The following is a 27,448-nucleotide window of genomic DNA, read 5'->3' on the forward strand; positions in this document are numbered from 1 at the left end:
GATGACCGAAGTAAAGGAAACAATAGGTCGTAATAAAATTTGTAGAACAAGATAAGGAAGTAACAATACTATTTAGGAAGTAACAATACTATTGGTAAGAAAAACTAGACAACGCTCGAATACCAACCTTCAACCCTGATTTCCGACCTCCATACGCTTCTATCAAGGGTCATGTAGTTGGTAAGGTACAGGTGTACCACGTCTTGTCTAATAACCTCTCTTCAATACTTCTTCGGCCTACCTCTACCTCTCCTCTGACCCACCATAGCCAACCTCTAACACGTTCTCACTGGGGCATCGGGGGCATTTTTTCTTCTCAAGCCTGAACCACCTTAGCCAAATTCATGATCTCTAGTCAGCACCTAATGATCTACTACTACCTACTAGGTGAATCATCAATAATGGGTAAATGCTGATTTTGGTCTCTGTGGTATAGTATGACTTTGTGCATATAAATTTTAACCGATTAAAATGTGTGCTTTTGGCCCCTTTACGTAAGATATATGTTATATATAATCAAATATAGAGTAACAAGATAATCTTAGCATAACAGGAGTAATTAAATGATGAAACGATTAATACGTCAAGAAATTTGTGATTATTCACAAGTAAGAGATCAAAGTGCAAAATTTAAGTAATTGACGATTAAATATGCCTAGTCAAACGTCAGAAGGAATAAAATTAAAGTTTATCTATAATTGAGGGACTAAAAATAGAATCGGGTGATTAATTCTATTGTATTTTTCTTCTTCTTAGTTAAACCCGTAAATTCTAAAAAATGGTAATTCTTTTTACAGAAAGGGCCAAATATACCCTTATACTATTGGAAAAGGGCCAAATATAGCCTCATTATATTTTGGGTTCAAATATACCCCTACCATTTTACTTTGGGCACAAATATACCCCTCTACCGTTAAGGTTGACTAAGGTGGATATCTAATTCTATGTGTCACTAACATTTGATGAGGTGGATGCCACGTGGCATGCCACCTCATCAGCAATAACGCATTTTACTCCTCCTTTCTTTAACTACTAAAATTTCCTTCGCCTCTACCACCATTGCCACCATAATTGCCATTAATGTCTGCGTGTTGTGCAAGATTTGGTGGGAACTTGCCAATTTTGAATCTTTTTTTTGTTTTTTTAATTTCTTTACAATTGTTTGATGTTTTTGGTTGACACGTGTGCCTATTGTTTGTTGTTTAGGCGTGCCTGGTATAGGCACTTGTGCAGGGTTGCCAAAGAAGCTTTCATTATCTTAAAGAAATAAGAATTTCTGATGGCAAGCTGCAAGAAAAATCTTAATGCGACATGCTTTCCGACGGCTAGCTCGCAGAAATATTGTCCAAGAATTTTCATAATTTCCGACGAATGAACTCAATTCGACAGCTAGCCGCAAAAAAAAATCATGGTAGAATTTATACCAATACACCTCCAAAATAACAAGTTAGCCTCGATTCGTCCGTCGATCCTTCAAGTCTATTCTTGCACAGCACGCCAATATTAGTGGCGGTAATGGTATGGAGGGGAAGGAAATTTTAGTGGAAAAAGAGGGGTGAAGTAAAATGGGTTAGTGGTGCTGAGGTGGCATGTCACGTGGCATCTCATCAAATGTTAGTGCCACATAGAATTAGATGTCCACCTTGGTCAACTTTAACGGTAGAGGGGTATATTTGTGCCCAAAGTATAACAGTAAGGGTATATTTGGACTCAGTATATAACGAGGGGTATATTTGACCCCTTTTCAATAGTACAGGGGTATATCTGGCCCTTTTCCGATCTTTTTAAATTATTTTAGTAATGTGATTTTGAGTTTAGTTCGTATCTTTTTATCACATCCTATCATCGTCCTATCTCATCTAAGGATTAGCACTCTTAGGCGAATTTATGTAGATAAATTGGGTCACATGAACCCATGATCACTCGACTAAACTAGATATATTATGTGTATAATTCTGCAAACCAGGTCTAGTGGAGCACGAGTCAGGGCTGAGTTTAATTCCTCAAGGTTGCGGGATTGAACGCGACTTGCTGCACTTTTTTTTCTTCTTTTTTTTCTAAAGCAGCCTTTAACTTTTTTAAAAAAATATTATTTCTAAACCCTTTTTCTTCTTTAGTTCTAATTACCTAAAAGGCAAAAACATTTTCCTTTTCCCTTACTCGCCAAGTTGATGTCCCTATAAAATATTATTATATCTTTTCTTAAGAGCACTGGTAAATTCATCGTCTTTGAAATCCTGGATTCGTCGTTGTTAGCACTTTTAAAAATTCACCTATGAATCTATGACTAATTACACTACTAATTAAACTATATATTCCTATAGTAATTTATTTATTTTCCTCAGCTCAAAAGTTCTCCATCATTGTCACAAACAACAAGATATTTCACTAATTAGAACTTGTAGTTTTGTCCAACAACTAAATCAACAAGTGTCATCCAAGCACAGCGAATATTTTGGCAAGAATAAGGTATAATAATAAAATTAAATCAAAGCGAAAGATCTCATTGTTAACAAACAATATAATACTAACAATCCAAATTAAAGTGCTAGTATTATATTGTTTCAGATAAGGCATTATAACTATTTATAAGTATTTAAAATAAGGTGGTCCACTTGAGGGAACAATGACTTAGACTTATGAGTGAGATTGATCCCAATAAAAGGTCCTCTTCTCAATCACCATTGAGCCCTCCTTGTCTTGACAAAATATCATGGGACTTTTCCATTTTGAGTCACAAGTGCAACTATTACTCTAGATTCTCACAAGGTTACACTAAAATAATGATAACTTTTCTTCGTTTCCCCTTTTTAAATAAGAAAAAAGAGGATAAAGAAGGTTCTTGGTAAGATTTAGACTTAAAAGAAGAAGGTCTATTGTGAAATTGGAATTAACACCTAAATGATGTATTTGTAAAGTTTTTAATTGATTAGTCATCTGGTGTCTAGAACACGTGTTCATCCCTACTAAGGGTTTTTTTGCTTTCTCTAAGGCTCAAACTCAAAAACTCTATTTAAGTGTATATAGATGTCATCCATCCCACCACATTCCTTAGTGATGACATACTTGTAAAGTTGTGATTAGTTGACTGGTAGCATTGACAAAAAATTTGACTGGTAGCATTGACAAAACTTTAACTTGTAACCCAACTTAAAATGTAGGATTTGTGATCTTGAAAATAAGACAGATTATCTGCTATAACAAATAAAGATGCCCTGAAGCCTCAAGGTGTAAAAGCTCTTTACACTGGTGGTGTAAATAAAATCAGTTAGTAGTATATTTGATTGTTGTTCTTGTGCACTCGGATTCAGAGAATTGTTGGCAGGGGCGGAGCTAGCCCTTCAGGCGTGGGTTCGGCCGAACCCAGTAACTTTGGTCCGAACCATATATTTGTATTAAATTTTTTTGTCAAATATGTATAAATTATTAATTTAAAACTCAATAACTTTAAAAAATTAGAGCCCCGAACACATAGGCTTCAAATTCTGGCTCCGCCTCTGATTGTTGGTAGCTTGTATTTTAGCAGTTCACTCCTTTGGATAATACATCAATTCAAATTCAAACTAAATGATATACTTGGCTGGCCAGCTGGGTTGTTTCATAGGTTGGATCTTCCTCCATTCAACTCCTGGTCCAAGTACCTTTTCAGCATCTAGCCCAATTGAATATTCAGAAATGGGCTTGTTCACAACAAAATAAGTCAATTTTGTTAAAAAAAAAACTTTAGTTAAGTCAATTTTTTGCGCGGATTTCTTCATATGGACTGGACTTTAATTTTTGTCCTTCAAATTGCTGGTTTTTAATTTTTGTCACTATTTCTCATTTAATAAAATTTGTGGGCCAAAATACCCTTATTCGCTGGTCTATGAATTCAGAGATTCTAGATTCGAACCCCAGCAGACTAAAAAAATAATAATTTCGCAAAACAAGATATTCATAGAACTATGACTAATTCTGTAGAATAGCTTAATTTTTATAGAACTATGTCGGAAAAGACATAATTTCTATATAACTTTATCCGAAGAAGCATAGTTTACTATGAAATCTTGTCTTTCGATTTTTGTTTGACTCAGCTGGGGTTTGAAACCAGAATGTCAGGAATGTTTTCAGTCACTTTTTTTATCACTTAAAGTGCTGAAGGGCAAAAATTAAATACCAGCGATTTGAGGGACAAAAATTAAAGACCACCCCAGGATAGGGCAATCGAGCGAATTGCCCTAGTTAAGTTGTTGATCAATATCTGAATATACATGAATGGAAACATGATGAATGAAACCAACAAGAAATAACATTTTCCTTTCTCTAAGTTAGGTGATTTTGTATTCGATCAAGTCTAGAAATAATTTTCGAATGTTTTCCTTGTAGAAATCCACTTCTAAAGAAGAGAATAATGTTTTCCATGAATGATCATAACTATTATTCCATTGCATCAATGTCACTAAACTAATTTTTATAGAAAATAAAAAAAATTCAACATTAGCTTATATACCACAAAAAATCACTAGAGAATCATTCATAACCAAAAGTTCACTTAACTTTCTTAAGTATCATAAAGAATGTAATTATTTGTTTTCCCCTAGTGACTTTTTGTGATACTTAGATAAAATTAATTTAATTAAAATAATTTTTAAAATTAAATAAAATTTTCTATAAAAATAATTTAAATTATTTTAGTGTAGTAAATTTAAAGTTGAGTTACTAAAAAAAGACCAAACTCCGTCCATGAAAGGAATGGAGTGGTGAATATGAATGCACATTTCATTTCCCACTGCCACGTAAAAGATAGGAGAATAAAAAAGCAGAAAACGACCATTACCCGTTTGTTGTGAAATTTTTTCTGAAAAGATTGTGATTTTCTTAAAAGTTTTTTTTTTTTTTTACTAGAAAAGAAATCGTGTGCCTTCGCAAAAAAAAAAAAAAGAAGCAGCACATTTTGGGAACTGGAAGCTATGATTAGTACTAGTATTAAGTTTTGACCAGATTGTATATGTTGATGAAAAATGATTTATTATTATTTAAGTTTGGTTGGATTAATTAATGATCTCTATGAATGCTGGGGAAAATTAATTATTTTCAGGACAAGTTATGATTTGAACTTTACAGTTTTTAAATTTGCGATAGCGATGTCAGGGGTTAGTAATTGAATTTTGAATTTAATTTTTGTCCATATTTAGTGATTTTTTAAATATATGCAAGATCTGAATTATATTGAAGCTACTGAGTTAGGCCGAATTGGAGCCCGTAGGTAATTTTCTAACTCATCAGTCCATGCTTTTTACTTCTTCATGTGTAACTTATAGTTTGAATTTAGCAATTACAATTAGAAACTCCGACTGTAGAACTCTTTTCTGATGTGAACAATGCGGCCAAATTTTGTTTATGTTTCTATTAAAAAAAAAAAAAAACTTAATCTAGCATTCTATATATATAAATGTGTCATTATTTTTGGAACATTTTTTTTGGTTTCTCACCCGCGGTCCGGTATTCGCATTGGAGCCCGATTATATCCGGATTCCCGCTGCGTAGTGCCCCATTCGAGGGGAAGCGCTCCCTAACAATGTTTGCACCACATCCTTTGGCGATTTTTGGACATATTAAAAAATGAAATATTATATAATGAGACGGATGGAGTAATATACAGTTTTAAAGTATATCTCTCTACATTATCACTATAGAATTTCACGGAATTTAGTGGAGTACTTACTCATTTGAGGTCACTAATCAATATTATTTATTATAAAAGATATTTGTAATTTTCTTTTAAATAATCAATATCTTCCGGTGCGTGCGAAGTGTTTTTTTTTATTCTATATGCTAATAAATTATTGGGTTCTGAAAATATCTAAAGTTTGATATTTTGTTGATAAAAAGTGCAAGAGAGTAAGAGGAAGTTGGGTGTGATGTGGACCAATCTTTTAATGAAAGGAAAAATAAAGTTCACCGCCCTTTTTTTTTGACAAATAGTTTAATTTCATTATACATTTTACACACTATGCTTAGACTTTTGTCCCTCCTACTTCGTTTTAATGTTGAATTTTTGTGCATTAACTTTCATTTGTCTTAGCCTTTTAACCTTTCATTTCATGTCAAACGACCATTTCCTTTTCCGGACTATAATATACCCCTTCCAAAAAGAGGAATTGGAAATATTGCATGTTTATATATATCATTACCGTATTACGCCTTAAATTTATGAGCCACAGTTAACACTAACGAGCTACTATCTACTGGGCAAATCATCAACACAACAACAACAAACAACAAAATACCCAATTTAATCTCAGAAATGGGGTCTGGAGAGGATAGGATGAACGCAGACCTTACCCTTACTTTTGTGAGGTAGAGGGACTGTTTCCTGTAGACTGTCGGCTCAAAAGAAAATAGACAGATACACACATCGAAGAATAAATGACTACGTGATAACTGAGGCTACTACTAAGGCAAAAGAAAAGAGAAGAATAAGTATTCAGTACCCTTCTACCCTAATCCTCGACCTCCATACATTTCTATCTAAGGTCAGATATCTATTGTATTCTTTCTAGTTAAGCTTTTCAACAACAACAACAACATACCCAGTGAAATCCCACAATGTGGGGTCTGGGGAGGGTAAAGTGTACACAGACCATACCCCTATCTCGGAAGACAGGGAGGCTGTTTCCGAAAGACCCTCGGCTCAAGAGAAATCACAACGAGAAAGGTTAGATAAGCACAAGCAGTTCAAAGCAGAATGCAAATGAAACTAAAGAAAGCGAATAAGTCAAAATAGAGCAGTCTGAAAAAAAGGAGCAGTAGCTACCACAAATAAATAAGATAATCGAAGTACAAAAAACCACATATAGTAGCAAGAAACAAAGGACAATAGACTATAGATCGAAACAACGACTACCTACTAGCCTTGACCCTAATCTGAGTCCTCCAAAACCTCCTATCTAAGGTCATGTCCTCGGTAAGCTGAACCTGCGCCATGTCTTGTCTCAGCACCTCTCCCCAATACTTTTTCGGCTTACCCCGACCTCTTCTGAAACCATCCATAGCTAACCTCTCACACCTCCGCACTGGGGCATCTGTGCCTCTCCTCCTCACATGCCCAAACCATCTCAGCTTTGCTTCCCTCATCTTGTCCTCCACTGATGCTACTCCAACCTTATCCCGGATATCTTCATTCCTAATCCTATCTCGCCTGGTGTACCCACACATCCATCGCAACATTCTCATTTTCGCAACTTTCATCTTTTGGACGTGAGAGCTCATGACTGCCCAACACTCTGCCCCGTACAACAAAGTCGGTCTCACAACCACTTTGTAGAACCTGCCTTTAAGTTTTGGTGGCACCTTCTTATCACACAGCACTCCTGAAGCAAGCCTCCATTTCATCCACCCTGCGCCAATACGATGTGAGACGTCATCGTCAATATCCCAATTTTTTTGTATAATAGACCCGAGATATTTGAAACTTCTTTTCTTTGGGATGACCTGGGTACCAAGCCTCACTTCCACGCCAGACTCATGTGTCACGTCACTGAACTTGCACTCCATGTACTCTGTCTTGGTCCTACTCAACTTGAACCCTTTAGACTCCAGAATTTGTCTCCAAACCTCCAGCTTAGCATTCACTCCGCTGCGTGTCTCGTCGATCAAGACTATGTCATCCACAAATAACATACACCATGGCACCTCACCTTGAATTTGCCACGTCAGACAATCCATCACTAGAGCAAATAAAAATGGGCTAAGAGCTGATCCTTGGTGCAACCCCATCTCCACTGGGAAGTGCTCCGAGTCTCCTCTCACTGTCCTTACCCTGGTCTTGGCTCCCTCATACATGTCCTTGATCACCCTAGTGTACGTTACAGGTACACCTCTGGCCTCCAAGCATCTCCATAAAACCTCCCTTGGCACTTTGTCGTAAGCCTTTTCTAGGTCGATGAAAACCATGTGCAGGTCCTTCTTCCTCTCCCTATACTGCTCCACCAGTATCCTCACAAGATGGATGGCTTCTGTAGTCGAGCACCCCGACATGAATCCGAACTGGTTCTCTAAAATGGACACGCCTCTTCTCACCCTCATCTCCACCACCCTTTCCCACACCTTCATACTGTGGCTTAGCAGCTTGATCCCTCTATAGTTGTTGCAACTTTGAATATCACCTTTGTTCTTATACAAAGGGACCATCATACTCCACCTCCATTCCTCAGGCATTTTCGTCGTCTTAAAAATAACATTAAACAATCCAGTCAACCACTCCAAACCTACCCTGCCCGTACTCTTCCAAAACTCCCCAGGGATCTCGTCAGGACCGGTAACTATTCCCCTGCGCATCCTGCGAACAACACCCTTAACTTTCTCCACCTTTATACTCCTACAATACCCAAATTCGTGACGCCTCTCAGAGTACTCCAAATCTCCCAACACAATGTCTCTATCACCTTTCTCGTTCAAGAGTTTATGGAAGTATGACTGCCATCTCCGTCTAATGAGATCTTCCTATACCAATACTTTTCCATCCTCGTCCTTGACGCACTTTACTCGATCCAGGTCCCGTGCCTTTCTCTCCCTCACCTTGGCTAGCCTGAACAACTTCTTATCCCCGCCTTTGTCCTCTAGTTCTGCATATAGGCGTTCGAAAGCTGTCGTTTTTGCCGCCGAAACTGCCAACGTCGCTTCCTTTCTCGCAATCTTATACCTTTCCCTATTCATCCGCTTCTCCTCCTCATCTTTGCTGTCTACCAACCTCGCGTACGCCACTTTCTTTGCTTCTACCTTTCCCCGGACTTCTCCATTCCACCACCAGTCCCCTCGTTGCTTACCACGGCGACCTCTCGAGACTCCCAGGACATCTCTAGCTGTTTCCCTAATGCAGCTCGCCGTCCTATCCCACATACTGCTCGCGTCCCCCCTACTCTCCCAAGCCCCCATAGCCATCAACTTCTCATTTATCTCCTGGGCACTCGACAAAGTCAGACTCCCCCACCTGATCCTTGGCAAGTCATCCGCGACCCTCTTTTTCTTCTTCCTCGTAATCCCTAAATCCATCACCAAAAGCTTATGTTGGGTCGTAAGGTTCTCACTCGGAATGACCTTGAAGTCTTTACAAAGACCTTTATCCTCTTTTCTAAGGAGCAAAAAGTTTATCAGCGTCGCAGCCGTCGAACTACGAAAGGTTACCAAGTGCTGCTCCCTCTTCGGAAAACGCGAGTTGGCTACTACCAATCCAAAGGCTTTAGCGAAATCCAGAAGTGAGACTCCTCTTCCATTCCTGACTCCGAAGCCGAAGCCTCCATGCTCATCATCATAACCCCCCGAGGTTAAGCCGATGTGTCCATTGAAATCTACTCCTATGAATAAATTCTCGGTGGGCGGTATACCTCCCACCACTTCATCCAAATCCTCCCAAAATCGCCTCTTCTCCTCCTCGTCCAAGCCCGCTTATGGCGCGTAAGCACTAATAATGTTCAAGGTAAACCCTTCCACAACTAACTTAACCGCCATCATCCGGTCATTGACCCTCCTAACCTCTACGGCCTGGTCCCTTAGCTCACTATCTACTAAAATGCCTACCCCATTCCTATACATTGACTTACCCGAGAACCATAACTTATACCCGTCCACATCCTTAGCTTTAGATCCTACCCATTTGGTCTCTTGGATGTAAGCTATATTAATCTTCCTCTCCTTACGAATCTTAACTAGCTCTATGGACTTCCCCGTCAAAGTCCCAATGTTCCAGGACCCTACTCTCAACCTAGACGCTCCCTGACCCCACTTACCCCCTCTAACCCTAGCCCCCGTCCCCGACCGAGAACATGACCCTAGTCTACCATCACTCACTATAGCCACTAGGGAAATAAAAGCAAATCAAAGATTTATCTAAAACAAACAAGAATCAATACTAAAGCACAGTTATCAAGAGACTATATGCAAGTCAGGTTACTATGACAAGAAAGATAGCACTATAAGCTAAAGGAATAAAGGCAAGAATTTAAAGTCAAGAGTCAAGAATGTGTAGCAGGCAAGATTTAATAAGGTTAAAAGACACATGAATTAATATGAGCCACTAGAGGTACCAACTCCAGGTGAAACAATTTCAAAAAAAAAAAAAAACCTGTTCGCCGCCGGCGTACTGTTCATCGTCGGAGACTGTTCACCGCTGGAAACCCACTGGCGGAGGTTTCCAAGTGCAGAAACGAGAAGACAAGAGGCAAAAAAACAAAGAAAAGAAAGGAAAAGAGAAGAGAAAAAGGGCAGTCCGGTGCACTAAGCTCCCGCTATGTGCGGGATCCGGGGAAGGGCCGGACTACAAGGGTCCTAAATTCCCAAAATTTATTGTAGGCCTTTTTAGATAATTTTAGTGATGTAATTTTAAGTCTAGTTCGTCTCTTTTTTTACCACATCCAATCATCATCTTATCTCGTCTAAGGATTAGTGCTTTTAAAAATTCAACTGGGACATTATTATTAAACTATATATTCCTATAATACTTTCTTACTTATGTTTTTTCCTCAGCTCAAAAGTTCTCCATCGTTGTCATAAAAAACAAGATATTTCACTAATTAGACTTTGTGAACTAGTGTTTTGTCCGACAACTAAATCAACAAGTGTCCTCCAAGCACAGAGAATATTTTGGCAAGATTAAGATATAATAATAAAATAAAATTAAAGTGAAAGATCTCATTGTTAACAAATAATATAGTACTAGCAATCCAAATTAAAGTGCTAGTATTATATTGTTTCAGATAAGCCATTATAATTATTTAATGAAGTGGTCCACTTGAGGGAGCAATGACTTAGACTTTATGAGTGAGATTGATCCCAACAACAGGTCCTCTTCTTAATTACCATTAAGCCCTCCTTGTCTTGACAAAACATCATGGGACTTTTCCTTTTTGAGTCCCAAGTGCAACTATTACTCTAGATTCCTCATTAAGGTTAGCACTAAAATAGTGATTACTTGTCTTCTTTTAAATAAGAAGAAAGATAAAGAAGGTTCTTGGTAATATTTAGACTTAATAAAGAGAAAGAAGGTCTATTGTGTGACTGCTAGTCTGGTACTCTTAACTAGGGGTGTACAAAGTAAACCGACAAATCGCATCAAATCGATAAATCGAGTCAAATTGAGAAAAAAATTCGACTAGTGGTTTGGTTTGACTTGGTTTGGTGTTGAAAAAAAAACCCGACCATAATTGGTTTTAACTAAAAAAAGTCAAACCGAACCAAACCAACCTGACATTACATGTATTCAATTTTTAAAATATTTTATACATAAAAATATTTATTTGTAATGTAATTTATAAATATTTCTTAAATTTTTTCGTAATTTTTTATCTATTATCATATTATTCAAGCTTGAACTTAGAATTTTGAACGTCAATAAGTTTTATATCCTATGGATGTTAGTAATTCAAATAAAGTCCAAACCAAAACCAACTCAACACTAATGCTAACAAAAGAAATTCAATTTACCATTAGGAATGACAATAATGTTGGATATCTATTATTTAGTTTTGCATAATTGATTTAGAGAGTGAAAATACATAACTTAAGTTTTTTTTCTTTGTCATGTAATTAATACTTATTTGTCGTACTTATTTTAGCATGACTTAATATTTTTAGATTATGGTCATTTTCTTTGTGGCTTGTTAATTAGCAATATTTATTTTAACCGATTTAATTAGCTTTTGTTAAATATTTTAATACAATGTCATCACTCTTCTCACATTTTGTGTTATTTTCTTAAGAAACACCTTAATTATATAGTTGTACCTTACTAGGACTAAAGAAATATTTGAAGTAAAAATTCTTTACACTGACTGTGTATATAAAATCAGTTAGTATATTTGCAATTTGATTGTTGTTCTTGTGCACTCGAGATTGTAACCCGGAATAAAAACTATTTGTAAGTTAGTGAGAATTGGTGGTAGTTTGTATTACTAATACCTTCGTTCCAATTTACGTGATGTAGTTTAATTGGACACGGAATTTAAAAAATAAATGAAGACTTTTGAATCTTTTGGTCTAAAATAAGTTAAAGATATTTATGTGGCTATAAATCATCTCTTTAAGCGTAAAAGGTAAAGTTTAAAATTAAATTATAGCTAAATAAAAAAATATATTATTATTTTTTGAACGGATTAAAAAGAATAATGCTTCATACGTTTACTTGTTTCGATAAGAGACATCTAGTCAAATTCAAACTAAACAAACATACTTGGACAGTTGGGCTGTTTCGTACATGGCTTTTCCTCAATTTAACTCCAGACCCCAGTACCATTTCACCATCTAGTCTAGCCCAATAGAATGTTGAGAAATGGCCCTTGTTCACAACAAAAAGAATGGTATTTGCATTTATGGTTTTTTTTTTTTTTTTTTGCGCCGATTGCCCTTCTTTTGGGGTAGTCTTTAAATTTTACCCCTCATATTTGTAGTCTTTAAATTTTGCCCCCCATATTGCTGGTCTTTAATTTTTGCCCCTTCGCGTTGCAACCCTGAGCTTCGCATAGATATCATGAGGTTCTGGGTTCGAACTCTCGCTCAAGCATAAATTAAAAAACAAATCGCAAGGCAAGGTTTGTGTTGCGTGTATGCCGGACCCGGCATACACTTGTTAAGGAATAACTAAAGTTATGTCGGACCCGACATACTCATGCCTTATGGGCAGACTTGGCATAAGTATGTCGGGTCCGGCATAACTTTGGTTATTCCTTAACAAGTGTATGTCGGGTCCGGCAAACTTTTAGTTAAGCCTTAACTAAAAGTCTTTTCCTAGTTATGCCTTATAGGACAGACTTTTAGTTAAGGCATAACTAAAAGTATGCCTCTAAGGCGGAACTTTTCCTTAGGGCATAAACTTTGCCTTATAAGGCGGAACTTATAGTTATGCCGAGTCCGGCATAACTTTAGTTATTCCTTAAGGAAAAGTTTCGTCTTATGGGGCATACTTTTAGTTATGTCTTATGGGGCACACTTTTAGTTAAAGCACAACTAAAAGTTTACCTTGAAAAACAAATATATATATATATATATATATGCCTCAAGGCAAAGTCTGCCCGCATCGGCAGACTTTGGTTAAACATAACTAAAATTCTGCTAGTGGGGGCATAGCGAAATTTAAAATTTGCTTTGCATTTTTTTTTTAAATTTTTGACTGAGTGGGGGGTTCGAACTTGGAGCCCATGGGAAAATTTAAAGATTACAAATATGAGGGGCAAAATTTAAAGACCACCCCAAAAGAAGAATTGCCCGGATTTATTTGCATTTATATTGTGCTGGTTTTTAATTTTTGTCCCTCAAGACAAAGCAATTTTTTTATGAAATATAAATTTATATTTTCGCATTATATTATCTCACAAATTATACCCCGCAAACTTAAACAGCTTATGTGCTGTTAGGCATAAGCTCCATTTTGAAGGCCAAAACTTAAAGACCAATTCATTTAAAGGGGGGACCGTGCAATTTTGAAGTATAGAAAACTTTAGTTGGTTGTTGACTAGTGGTAGAATATACATGGACAGAAGAAAGACAAATGAAATCAACAGAAAATAACTATATTTCCTTTGTCCACATTTTTTTTGCGCGGATTGCCCTTCAAACGCGTTCTTTCATTTTTGCCCTCAAATTGTTGGTGTTTAATTTTTATCTTTTATCTAAAAAAGTGACCGAAAATATTCCGAGATTATGCGTTCGAGTTTTGGCTTAGTAAAAAAAATAAAAAAAAATTGCAAGATAAAGTTTCACGAAAGTTATGCCGTATAAGGCCTAACTTAGTTATGTTGTAGTTTCAAGTTAGGCCTTACAAGGCATAACTTCTGTAGTTCCAAATTATATAAAAACTATGTCTTACAATTATTTTTTTATTCTGCTGATATTCTACAGAAGTAGGCCTTAAGGCCTGACTTTTGTCCGAATAGGCGTAATTTGCTATGAAATTGTGTCTTGCGAAATTTTATTTTTTATACACGCTGAGGTTCAAACCCAGAATCTCAGGGATATTTTCAGCCACTTAAAGTGCCGAACGACAAAAATTAAAGACTAGCAATTTGAGGGGCAAAAATTAAAGACCACCCAATACGGATAGGAATAATTACTTGGCATAACTACTTCTAAGAGGTAATTATTGATAATAACTACTTTTTAATTTATTTACATTTAATAGCTATTTTATAAATTACCATTCATTGCTATACCAAAATACATCAAGCTTCTGTGGCTGGAGTAGTTATTGGGTGTGGCTCTGGCCCTGCCAACCTAAGTTTGAACCTAGCCAACCGATTTTGCGTTCAACCAAATCTAGAATAGTTTTCGAATATTTTCCTTAATAAATCCGCTTCGGAAAAAAGAGAATAATCCGAAATCCATTTTTCTCGGAGGAGGTGAAGAAACAGTAGTGAAAATCTGTATTTGCCTCATTTCACTGTAGGGTGGGTTGGCTCGCTTTGAGAGTTAAAACTATTTAAGAATGATCTTTATCGTAGAGCATATTGCTTTGTCTTCCTTGTTCTATGAATCAATCCTAAATTGAACATGTCCAAAAACTTTTGAAAAATTTGAATAAGAAGTGTCCAATAGGAACACTGTGTTTAAACGAAATTTACTAGCAAATTTAAGAGACTATCGATATATTCCGCTTAACAATTATTTTCTTATTATCACTGCTTAACAATCCCGACATTACTAATCACCATATAAACAATCCCTACAATTTTTTGTGTGCAATAGCTCAACCACACATGAGATATAAACCGCACTAGATAAGCCCGGTACGGCAAGCTCTGATTGAAAAGACTGCTGGTAAGAAAAATCAATCCCGAACATCTCATGTGGAAAAACACTCACCCAACCAACTCAGTCAATCCGTGCAGGTAACAATTCCCTACATTGTTAACTCACGCATTACTTCTATGTAGCTTATCTCCAAACTAATGAATCACTAAAGGTTTGAATAGTGTATTAGAATAACTAAATTACTTATATCTTCATAAAAGCCAAGCATTAAAAGGAAAAGATAGATAATTTCATAGATGATCATAACTTTATTTTATTGCACCAAAGTTACTAATCTATTTTTAATATCAAATAATCATTTTAAGACTTAAATATCACCCACAAAAAAAAAATCATTATCTTTTTCAACAACAAAGTCACTCAACTTCTCTAAATATCATAGAAAATATGTAATTTATTTTCTCCTTGTAATTTTATGTGATACTTAAGCAAATTAAGTAATTTTTTATTAAAAAATAATTTGTTGGCTTTATGGTAATAATTAAGTAAAATTGAATAATTTCTTGCTACAAAATGAGTTTACTAATTTTAATAATACGGAAAGGGGTCGAACATACCCCTGTACTATCGAAAAAGGGCCAAATATGCCCCTCGTTATACTTTGGGTCCTAATATACTTCTACTGTTATACTTTTGGATCAAATATATCCTCATCCGTTAAAGTTGTCCAAGGTGGATATATAATCCTACATGGCATTAACATTTGATGAGGCGGCACCCCTAAAATACAATTTTCTTCCCCTCCACCACCATTACCACAATTACTGGTTAAAATATGCCTCTCTCCAAAGTGGAATCTCCACCCACATTTTTGATATTGGCAAATCTACGGCCATATTTTCGCCGGAATGTCATTTTTCCGTTTCCGGCGACTACTCCTCGGTGTAAACATCTGTTAATGAGCTTGGAAGGGTCAATACTCTGTTTCCAAACTCTGTTAATGAGTTTGTAAGGGTCAATTTCCCAGTCGTCTCTTTGCCTGCGTTTGACAACAGGGGAATTAGATAGAGAGAGGGAAGCGGCAGCGGTGACAGTGCGGCTGCTGTTGTAGCGGTAGAGTAGTTAATGCACGAATCATCCAATGGTTTCTTCTTATTGCTGCTCTTGCCCATAGTCCATGCTCTGTTAAGGTGCCTCTCCAGTCGTTCATCCAAACTCTTCAAATCAATTTGATCAGCTCTCACAAACCCATCACCCCCCCTTCTCTATTTTGTTTTCTACGTACTGCATTCAAATTGATGGATTTTGGGTAATGGACTAGATAATGCATACTAATTGGGTGTTTGGCATTTATTGTTTTACTACTTTTGGAAATGTGGCCGGAGATTCCACCTTGAGAGAGGCATATTTTAACTGGTAGTGGTGGCAATGCTTGTGGAGGAGAGGAAATTTTATTTGTGAAAGAACAAATAGAGGAGAAGGTAAATTGGGTTAGGGGTGATGAGGTGGCATCCCACGTGCATGCCACCTCATCAAATGTTAATGCCACATAGGATTATATATCCACCTTGGACAACTTTAATGGATAAGGAGTATATTTGATCCAATAGGATAACGGTAAGGTTATATTTGAACCAAAAATATAGCGAGGAACATATTTGGTCCTTTTCTGATAGTACAGCAGTGTATTTACTCCTTTTCCGTTAATATATATATATATATAATAAATTGAAAGTTGAGGGCCTTCCGCCCTCCCCGACCAAAAAAAAAAAAAAAAAAAAAAAAAAGGGAAGACCAAGAGAATTTATGCCCTTTATGAAAAGAAAAAATAAGTGAAATCAAAGGGGAGGAAATGGGGAAAAAATAAAATAAAAATTATGCCCCTCTCCTTCCCTTTCACTGGCTCTAAAATATAAACATTAAATAGTGTAATTTTCCGGAGCCCTACCTCGGTCTGCTACTGCCATACCGAAAATCCCATATATAGAGAAACAAAAAAAGAAGAAGAAGAAGAATAGTTATAGTTATGCATAAAACAGCACAATCATGGTTTACGGGTGGACCAAGTAACGATCTTGGAAAGACACAATCATCATCCCTTTTAGCTGATTGGAATGCTTACGCTGCAACACAAGATGAGGGTTCATCATCATCATCTGATTTAGGCTTCGATCTTGAAGCTGCTGTTAGAGATAAAGTTTCTGGTACTTTTAACGTGTAAGTCTCTGTTAGTTCGTATCAATTTACTCTCTCAAAAATGGAAATGAAAATTCAAATATATGATGTGTTTATGATGTTTGGTTGAAGAATTGGCTGTTAGTATATCTGAAAAATGGAAATTCAAACATAGGAGAGGGGGGGGGGGGGGGGGGGGGCAGCTTAATTTTTGATGTACATTCGAACGTAAATCTTTCGAACAGAAGGGGGCAGCTTAATTTTTAATTTTGAACTTGAAAATTAAGGAAGGTGCTCTAGTAGCTTTCAATAGATGTAGTTTTACTCATTCTGCAACCCCATTTTGCTATGGGGTGTATGGGTGCGACATTTGAGACTCAATACCTTGTCAGGGACAGTGGCGGAGCCAGGATATTCGCCTAGGGGGTTCAAATATATAAAGAAGTAAATACACAAAGAAGCCAAGGGGGTTCAACATCTACTATATATACATAAAAAAATAATTTTAACCTTGTAAATACAGTGTAATTTTTCGGTCGAGGATGAACCCCCCGGCGACTGCTTAGCTCCGCCACTGGTCGGGGAGGGGGTGTCTATGGAGCAAGTTGGTGAGTCCCACATCTGCTCTTTAGGAGTGAGATGCGGTGTTATCAAAAGCGAAAACCGCAAAAAAAATTCTAAGGTCAGCTGAGGCTTTAAGCACAAAGAACAAATAAGCATGGGCTTTAATGAAAAAAGGCATTATTAGTAGTCCAAGACTAATAATAATAATAAGCATGAGTAGCAAATATATGGACAAAGAAATTGTAAAAACATTACAATAAAGTGAAATATGAATTATCTAGTGTAGAGAGGCTCATTGACAAGGAAAAGTATGTCTTAGAGTCTTGATGATGACATTGAAGCGCACATAAAGCGAGTCGAAGCGCTCAACATGTTTTGAGCTTTGTGTCAGGGTTGAAGCTTGCCTTTGACAACACTGGTGAGATGGTCTCTTTTTATGGTCTCGGACTATCCTTACTTCATGAGCTAGCTTTTGGGGTTGAGTTAGACTTAAAGTCCATTTCTTTATCATGGTATCAGAGGTTCATTGTTTACCTGATGTTGGCCCCTATTTTATATTGTGCATGCTCCAGATGTTCAGTTTTAGGCATGTGAGAGCTTTAGGGTGAGATGATTTCTTACTATAGTCTTGGACAATCCTCACCTCATGAGCTACTAAGGCTAGGGCTGGGAATAAATCACCGAAAACTGGATTGCCGAACCGGGAATTTCGGTAATTCGGTAGTCGGTACTCGGTACGGTATTCGGGAGTAAACTTTCACAATTACGGTATTTGGTTTGGTAGTCGATACGAGATATTAGTACCGTTCGGTATTCGGTACTATCCTATACAGTCATTTGCCAAACTCAGGTTTTTTTTTTTTCTGAACATGATCTGTTCTTGAAGATGTTGAAAGAATGATGGTTTCTTTTTTCTTCGTCCACTGCTCCAGTGAAGAAGATGTCATCTTCTTCCTCTGTTAAGTTCTTGTACTTCTCAAATGTGAAGCTCTCGATGTCTGGCAGTCATTTTCCTCTTCCTCCTTTACATATATCTCCTTCCTTCATCCAAGGAAATAAAATGCACCACAAGAAAAGGACCTTAAATTTTGTTAGAGGCTAAAGAGCGAGTCGAAGGTGTCGAAGGATATCAATAGGCTTTTAACAGGAAAATTTTGAAGTACTTAGATAAAAGAATTCAGGACACAGTCGTAAGGTGTCGAAGGATATCGATTTTCACTGGAACATAGTAACGTAAGTGGGGTATTTTCTACTTCATTCGATGAACTACTTAGTTCAAGTTTCATTCACTAAGTAGTCAATGATTTGGAAAGTCTTCACTAGCTAATGGTTCAAGTTCAAAAGACACCATTATTGATGCATGTTACTAGATTAATGTGTCAATATTTTCTTTTCAACATTTCTTGAAACACTTGGGGGATTGTTGGAATTAGTGTTTCAATAAATTTGAAACAATGTATTTGATAAAGATTTTTATCACATTTGTTTTTCCCAAATTTATTGAAACACTTACTCTAACAGGGAAGGGGGGGAGGGGGGTGTCTATGGAGCAAGTCTCCCATTTTCTCTGCAAATATTTCGTTTTCACAACTTTACAGAAAATAAATAAATAGGAGTAAGATTGTGATACCTTCACTAAAGCAATCCCTTAGTAGCCAACAATTTACCAAATAGTTATGAGGATTATTTATTTAGCTGGAATTTTCTTACTCCTGTTAATAGCATTGACAGTTTTTTGGACTTTGTTAGCTCCATGGTTCTAGTATAGCTTTAATGTAATGGAGACTAACATGTTTTTTGCTTCAAAAGCCCTCTGGCTTTTGCTTCTGTATTATGGCACCTTCCAGTTGCCCTATATCAATGACAACATCTTCTTACTTCGTCAAAAAAAAAAAAAAGTTATGAGGATTATTTAGTTGATGATCAGGGTGAAATATTCAAATAATGATTAATCAGATATTGAAGGGCCAAAATAGAGCAGAATTGTATAGTGGATTTCTATAGCCGACTTCAACTAGTTTGGGATTTAGCTGTAGCAACATGTTTGATTGATTTATATTAGTAAACGTGTAATGATGTTTGCTGGCTGTATTCACTCGTAAGATTTCCCGCTCTGTTGATCTTGTGTTAGTTTTCAGAATTTAGGACTTGATGTGTCTTCGATTGATCTTGCGCGAACTATGAGATTGTCAATTGCCCGGGATATTTCATTTATTGACTTCCATGGATTTAGTAGTTTGATAATTTGGGCAAAGCATTGGTGGTATATTCTTGCATTAGGTAGTACCCGTGTGGTAATTAGGCCTTAGATGTTGCAGTTAAAGCAGTAAAGAATATGGTTCGTCTTGAGTGTTTCAATCTAGTTGTGATATTAAAGTAGGTGAATCCTGACTTGCTAATGATATTTGTAAACTTTTCCTTTTTCTGCACAGGGTTTCTAAAGGAGTACGAGATTTACCAGGAAGCTTCCATTCCGCAACCAGCAATGTCCCATCTGGGAAGTCCCTTATGTATTTTGGCTTATTTCTTGCAGCTGGTGTGTTTTTCATCTTCATCGCATTTACTATGTTCCTTCCTGTAATGGTGCTGATGCCTCAGAAATTTGCTATCTGCTTCACAATTGGTTGTGCATTTATTATTGGCGCGTTCTTCGCCCTCAAAGGTCCAAAGAATCAGCTTACACACATGACATCAAAAGAGGTACTTAATCATCCTCGGTTTTGGTTTTGCCATCTTTTATGTCTAACTTGTTGGTTTGTCGAAATAGATAAAAACACATTTCCCATTCTTTATGATAGCTTAATTTTATGAAATCTCATTATTGTTCTTTGTTCTCCAGAGACTTCCTTTTACAGCGGTTTTTATTGGCAGCATGATAGGGACCATTTACGTCTCTATGGTGCTTCATAGTTATATTCTTTCTGTGCTCTTCTCAGTGATACAGGTAATTGGGTTCTTGCCCCCCTTTTTCCTTTGGTTTTAATACTAACTTTTTTTATTTAGCTAATAATTTGGCCATAATGTATTCTTTGTCCGATACAACTAACACTTTTAAGCTTTCTAGTTAATATTTCGAGGGTACATAGCCCGGGAAAACACAAAGGTTTTAGGACAAATAATATGCTTCTAGAGTTTTCCAACTTATCAAGTCTTCGTTATTACAAGTTCTATTCCAAACCATGATTTGTTTTCTCTATAATAGCCATTTTGCCCTTTTTTTCCTTGGGGAAGTGCATTCATGTCTGAAGCTACATTTTCTAGCCACTTATGGGGAACCGACTCTTCAACTAGAAGGGTGTGTTTGTTACTTATTTTCTTATTTTCTAGATTTTGATAAGTAAGCAACAATGACAACAACATGCCCACTGTGATCTCATAAATAAGGTCTAGGGAGGGTGGGGTGTACGCAGACCTTATGTTAAATAGGCACCTTGGGTAAGGCACAGAGGCGGTTTCCGATAAGGCCCTCGGCTCGAGAATGTTTGTTCCGTAAGCACAAAAAAAAAAAAAAAAAAAAATTCCCAAAACATTTTATTTGTAACCTAGAAAACACTATGGGGGTGACTCGTGAGACAGGGGTGGGGGTTAGGGGGTGGGATGATCAGGGGATGGGGGTTGGGGCGTTGGGTGGATGGGGAGGAGACTATGAACTTGAAATGTCACTTATGGAACTTGTTTTCCCTACTCCCATTAGGATAGTCATTTTCCTCATTTTAAGGAACTTGTTTTCCTAAAGAAAATGTTTTCCAAAATATTTTGACCAACCAAACTTGGGAAAATTGAAAATTCCTCCATACCAGACACAACCAAAGGTAGTCTAGTTTTCCTTGGTTCATGAGCTTTGATATGTGGTATTTGATTTCTTGAATGTCTTTTGTTTCTGTACCAAACAGTTGAAGCTTGGACAATGTCATATCTGCAGTTGGCATTATTTACTATTGACCACCCTGTCTATCTGAACTCTGAAGGCTGCTATCTCCTAATTCTTAAGTACTAGCGCATATTGCATAATTTTTGTAGATTTATTCACCTTATTTTGTGATTAAAAGAAAGAGTTCTGTCTACAACTCTACATGCACAGTAAACACAAAGTCTTAGCTTACGTTGTCTGAATGGACGGAGTGATTATTCTATTTCAAAACAACCGAAGGGACGGTTTAAGAGTATCTGGGTAAAAGACTTCACAATATAGTGGGACATTGTGTAACAACAACAACAGCATACCTAGTTTAATCGCACAAGTTGGGGTCTGGGGAGGGTAGGATGTACGCAGACCTTACCTCTACCTTTGCAGGGTAGAGAGGCTGTTTCCAATAGACCCTCGGCTCAAAAGAAACGTAGTCAATGCAGGATTGCAAGAAAAATAGTGGGACATTGTGTCTTGCCTGGATATAAGCAACAGATCTTAGGACCTGTCAAATTACGTCCTGCACTGCAAAGAAGCTTTTTATACTGGAGCTTCTCCTTTTAAGGAATAAGTTTCGGTTGCCAAAGTCAATTTAGTTCAATAATATTGAAACACTCGACACCCTGAGATTAAAAAATATTGATTACAACTTTGCTTTATGATTAGTTGGAAAGATAAAAAATACTTCCTGTAACATATATCATAGACACCAAGTAACTCGGAATATTTTGCTTTAGGATGTTGAGCAAACTTTCCTGACTTTGCTTTGCAATATTCCCTACCAAAAGGGTATAGCAATGAGCATAACTTAGTAACTGGATACGTGAGTGATAGAAGTTGCAATAAAACTGAACGATTTAGTAGAAACGGTAACATAAGTGGAGTTCCGAGTCGAAGTAGGAACTACAGTAGTGAAAATCTGTATGATCTTTATATGAACTATATGTGGGCTCGATCCCCTTATTTTTATCTACTTTTCTTGCATAACTCTGGAGATTTCTGTGGTCACAAAAATCTTAGTAAAGTACAGTTGATGTAGTTCTTTATGGTCACCTACTTTAGGTGTACCAATAAAGTGTAAATATGATTCATAGTAAATTGCATATGTCAGATTCCAGTCATGAAAACAAATGTAGATACAAGTTGACATTTCTTCAACCTCTTTAGGACTTTTAACTTAATTCTTATTAAGTATTATCATAATCCTACTAAGTTGAACAAATGAGCAAGAAAGAAACAGCAAGTGTGACTGTTAATGAAGTCATGCTTTTATAGGATGATGGTGAATGACTGGAAAGCATATGCAGTTGTAAATGGTAAGAGGGAAGGGGAAATGTCCATAGCAAATGTGGATCGTCAATTATGTTGTGAAGTAAGAATTAATTGGTTGCATAAAACACGGTTATAAGATGTTTAAATTATATAAAAGAAAAGAAAGAAATCAATCCTAAGAATGAAGAAAGAAACTAATAAATAGGGGAACTGATACTGAGTCAATTTTCCATCCCTATGCATTAGAAGCCAAACTGATCCAGCCTCTAGAGGCCACGCAGTAACCCATCAAAGCACAACTTTTAGAACCATCTGAGAGGACAAAAGATGTTATTCCTGTTGATTCCCGTTCCTCTCCACAGAATTGTTAGATTAGTGACTTGATTAACTACCCGCACCCTCCTATCCTTCTAAATACTAAAAACGGGTGTAAAAGAAAGAATATAACTTGCACCCAAGGGTGTGATTGGTGGTCAATAGAGTGGGTTGAGAATCATAAGGTCTCCGGTTCAAATCCTAGGGAGGGAAGAACACTAGGTGATTTCTTCCCATACGTCCAAGCGTTGGCGGACAAAGTTGCTCGTACATGTGCTGGTGGGAGGTAAAAGGTAACCAGTGGAACTAGTTGAGGTTGTGCAAGTTGGGAAGGAAAAAAACAAAAGAACAGAACTTGTGGAAAGGAAATACTAAAAAGCGCCCACACCTAAATACAGCCAACTCGCACAAAATTTTTAATCATATGGCCTAAGCATTTAGCTTCAACATTTTATCAAAAATCTTCCAGATAACCCATTCTTCAACAGTAAAAGAAAAGGCAATAAACTCCAACACTTCACCGGGATCTCTGAAGTAAGAATATATGATACATTTGTTACTGAAATGTTATGCTGCTTCTACTAGTTTTACAAAAAAATTGATCTATTTTTAACAATGTTGTGGCTTTTTCTCAGTTCAATGAATGTTACGATCTTTCCATGAATCTATCAGTTGTAAACATAACTAATGTGCTGTACAATTCTGTTTTTGCTAGGTCCTTGCTCTATCTTATTATTGTATCTCCTACTTCCCTGGAGGTTCAGCTGGGATGAGATTTCTTTCTTCAACCCTTACATCCTCTATTTTCAGATGTTTTGGAAGGTGACGAGTTTCCCCTACTTTTAAGAATAGCCCAAGTTTGAGAAAATTGTGTACCCTTGATGATTTGTTTGAATGATAGATGATGTGAAGGGAATCAAGATTCATTTTTGGCACATGCTCCTGCCTTCGTTTTTGCGCATTTGAAATCTATTATTACATAGTTGGATTAGTTGTTGATATATTTGAGTTGTTACAATGAGCTGTATGCCCAAAATCTAAATGTTTTGTGTTTTGGAGGGAAGAAGTAGAAATTGATTTTCGCATCAAAGGATGTGGCTTAGTGTCGATGAAGTGGGTGATAATCGTGGGGATTAGGGTTAAAGCCCCAATAGAGAAATGAAATGCTAAGTGATTCATTCTCATATGCTTAGGCCTTAGAGGACAGAGTTATCCCGTACCTATGCTGGTGGAAGCGAGCAGGTAGCTGGACAGCGAGTCATGAAGTAATAATCTATTGGTTCACTAGCTTTTGTCCACATATTGATATATATTAAGAGTTCCACCGAATATCTATAAATAGAAGCTCAAATTTCAAATCTTGGATCCGTCTCTTCTGACGTTGATGTCGATATCTCAATGTTTCAAGCTTGCACCATTCTTTTCTGCCAAGAAACCAATCTAGATTGCGTCAAGATTGGATTGAAAATATCATATACCTAATTTAGTGCAAAGATAGTACGAAAAACATGTTTTTCATGCCATGAACAGCTTGAAAATATCATGCACCTAATTATTTGGTTTAAAAATAGTACAGAAAACATGTACTGAGTTCAGATCCATGTTAACGTCTAGAAAAACTTTTGAAAGATGACATTTGCCTAATTTCCTGTCAAATCTATTACAGCAAAATTTATAATATGTTTTCTCCACAAGTGGGTTATGTTTATGCCATTTTGAGTGATATATAGAACGTGAAGGACGTAAAAAAAGACTTGTCTTTTGAATCTCAAATATGAAATAATTAACGTCTAGTATCAGATTATAGTAAAAGCTTTTATAGGCATGCCACCATTTTTTAGAAGTTCAAAAGGGAAACGTAGGTGGGGTTGGAAGAATCAGGGTAGAATATTTTTGACTCACTTGTTGAAGAAAATTGTATAACATCATCAATAAAAGGAATTTTTACACCATCACATCATTAACTAACTTGTCTTAATTTCAAGATCTTTTTTTTGCGCGGGTTGCCGTTCATTTGGGGTGGTCTTTAATTTTTGGCCTTCAAATTGGTGGTCTTTATTATTTTGTCCTTCGCCTAATATTTCGAGGTTCTGGGTTCGAATCCCAGCTCAGTAAAAAAAAGAAAGAATTTTCGCAAGGTTAATGTCTGGATTCGAAAGGCAGAATTTTGCAAAACTCTGAAGGCTAAACTTTGCCGTAAGGTAGAATTTTATCTTCAGGCCAAAATTCTGCCTTCAAAATTCTCTCTACCTTGCGATTTGTTTTAATTTTTTTTTGACTGAGCGGCGGTTCGAACCCGAAACCAAGGGAATTTTCGTGAAGGGTAAAAATTAAAGACCACCAATTGAGGGACAAAAACTAAAGACCACCCCTAGCGAAGGACAATCCTGCAAATTTCCCTTTCAAGATTATAAATGGGCAATTCGCAGGAATGCCCTTATTTTGGGGTGGTCTTTAATTTTTGCCCATTAAATTAGTGGTCTTTAATTTTTACCCTTTGTTAGAACCCCTTCGTTTCGGGTTTGAACCCCCCGCTCAGTCAAAATTTTTTAAAAAATAAAATAAAATCGCAAGGCAGAGTTTGGATTCGCAAAACTCTGCCTTAAGGTAGGATTTTGCATGATTCGGGTAGAGTTTCAGTGTTGGGGAAAATTCTGCCTCAAGGCAAAATTTTACCTTAAGGCAGAGTTTTGAAGGCAAAATTCTGCCTTGCGAATCCAAACCTCTGCCTTGCGAAATTTCTTCTTTTTTTGACTGAGCTAGGGTTCGAATCCGAGTTACTTATTCAGGGGGAGAGTGGAGCCTCGAAAAGCACTATTGAGAGGAAGATCCTTGGCCCCTCTTCATTCTCTACAGGGCTCCAAACCTTTCTTTAACATAGGTGACAACGAGCCAGGCAGAGATGGAAGAGATCAAACACGGGAATAAGATGCAAGCTCACCTTCCTTTTTGATCATTTTGATAGAGGTGGATGAAGAAAGTGGACAAAAGAGACTCGCATTTCTCATCGAACAAATACAAGAAAAGAATCATATTGAAAACGCTCCTAACCCAACCCCTTCCTTCGTAGAGCCCGTGTATTGTAAGTGATCTGAACCTGCCCGGAGCAAGCCTCCCATAGAGGCGAGTTAGCAGGGCAGGGCTGTCAGCCTCCTTCAGATTAAAAGTAGCAGTACGGGGGCGTGTGTAAGCGGTTCTAAGAGTAAGGGGCCCAGAGGTTTTCGAGCCTTGGCATTTCAAATCCCGTTGAATGGCCGTGGTTTCGGCACTCAAGGCTGGAGTCGCCAGGTGCGGCATCATATTAGGTGAAGGGCAAAAATTAAAGACCACCAATTTGAGGGGAAAAAAAATTAAAGACCACCCTAGAAGAAGGGCAATCCGCGCAAAAAAATGATTATAAATTTCACATTTTAAGAAGGCTTGCCTGTAGATATCTTTTGTTTAACGGTATGTATAATTTAAACTTGAAATGAAATAGTCTTACGTTGTACCGGTTGGGTCACGACACTTTTTAACTCGTATCTGAGCCAAGCGATTGACTTGGATACTTTCGATGAGTCGTTTCATTACTTGTAATTTAAATTTAATCTATTTTGACATGTTTAATTTTAACCCAACGTTAACACTGGATTGCGACCCCTGAGGTTAGATTTGCGCACCTAACAAACAGTAAATACATATACATCCGCACCGATTGTTTACAACAAACTAATGAAATTAACTTTAACGATTCAATATTAAAGTGAAAACAAATGTCACTAAATCTTGGTTTAACGATAAAGGTATATGTAAAAATTACATATTTTGCATACATTGATTAATATAAATAATTTTTTACCCAAGCACAGAAGTTGCCACTGTTGACACCCAATTTTGTCCCGCCTCTCTTCCAAAATACCCATTTATGTTTCTAACATTTTTATGGAAAATTAAAAAAAATATATATTATATTTTAACTATTAGCCTTTTATCAAAGCTGGTGTTTCATTATTATATTACAGTTACTAATTATTATTATTATTATTATTATTATTATTATTATTATTATTATTATTATTATTATTATTATTATAGTTCACAATTTTTATCATTTTAGTATTTTACCAGCTTACGCACACGCATCGCATTTATCTTTGCATAATTAAATAATAGTATTTATTTTACTGTGGATTTTCGCAATATTATTGCACTGCTATTACAACGCCATTTTTTATCTAAGCATTAATAACGACATATTCCATATTGAGCAATATTTTAACACAAGTTATTTAAACAAGTCTTTTATTTAAATTTAGAAGCCAAACTATTTCTTGCACTCAGTCCGTATTTTGATTTATCGGATTCCAAATCAAAGTCCAATCAATTCATATATATTTTTTAACCAGCCTATATTTTTTACCTTAATTTTTAGACCAGTCCGTGTTTTAATTCGTTAGCCCATTCTTTTAATACACGGTCTAAAAAATTGACTCGGTCCGTAAATGAACCGGGTCTGAC

General features: G+C 36.6%; 1 protein-coding gene across 1 annotated transcript; it reads left to right on the top strand.

Moving 5' to 3' along the window:
* Positions 1-16,524: 16,524 nt before the first annotated feature.
* LOC132636694 (protein transport protein SFT2-like) lies at positions 16,525-23,950 on the top strand. The gene is made up of 4 exons (XM_060353683.1): positions 16,525-16,935; positions 19,890-20,157; positions 20,297-20,401; positions 23,667-23,950. Exons 1-4 carry the CDS (start codon positions 16,745-16,747, stop codon positions 23,775-23,777), a joined length of 675 nt encoding a protein of 224 aa, XP_060209666.1. The 5' UTR covers positions 16,525-16,744; the 3' UTR covers positions 23,778-23,950.
* The last annotated feature ends 3,498 nt before the right edge of the window (positions 23,951-27,448 follow it).

This window comes from Lycium barbarum, chromosome 4 (genome assembly GCF_019175385.1).
Source record: "Lycium barbarum isolate Lr01 chromosome 4, ASM1917538v2, whole genome shotgun sequence".
In the NCBI taxonomy this organism is placed as follows: domain Eukaryota; kingdom Viridiplantae; phylum Streptophyta; class Magnoliopsida; order Solanales; family Solanaceae; genus Lycium; species Lycium barbarum.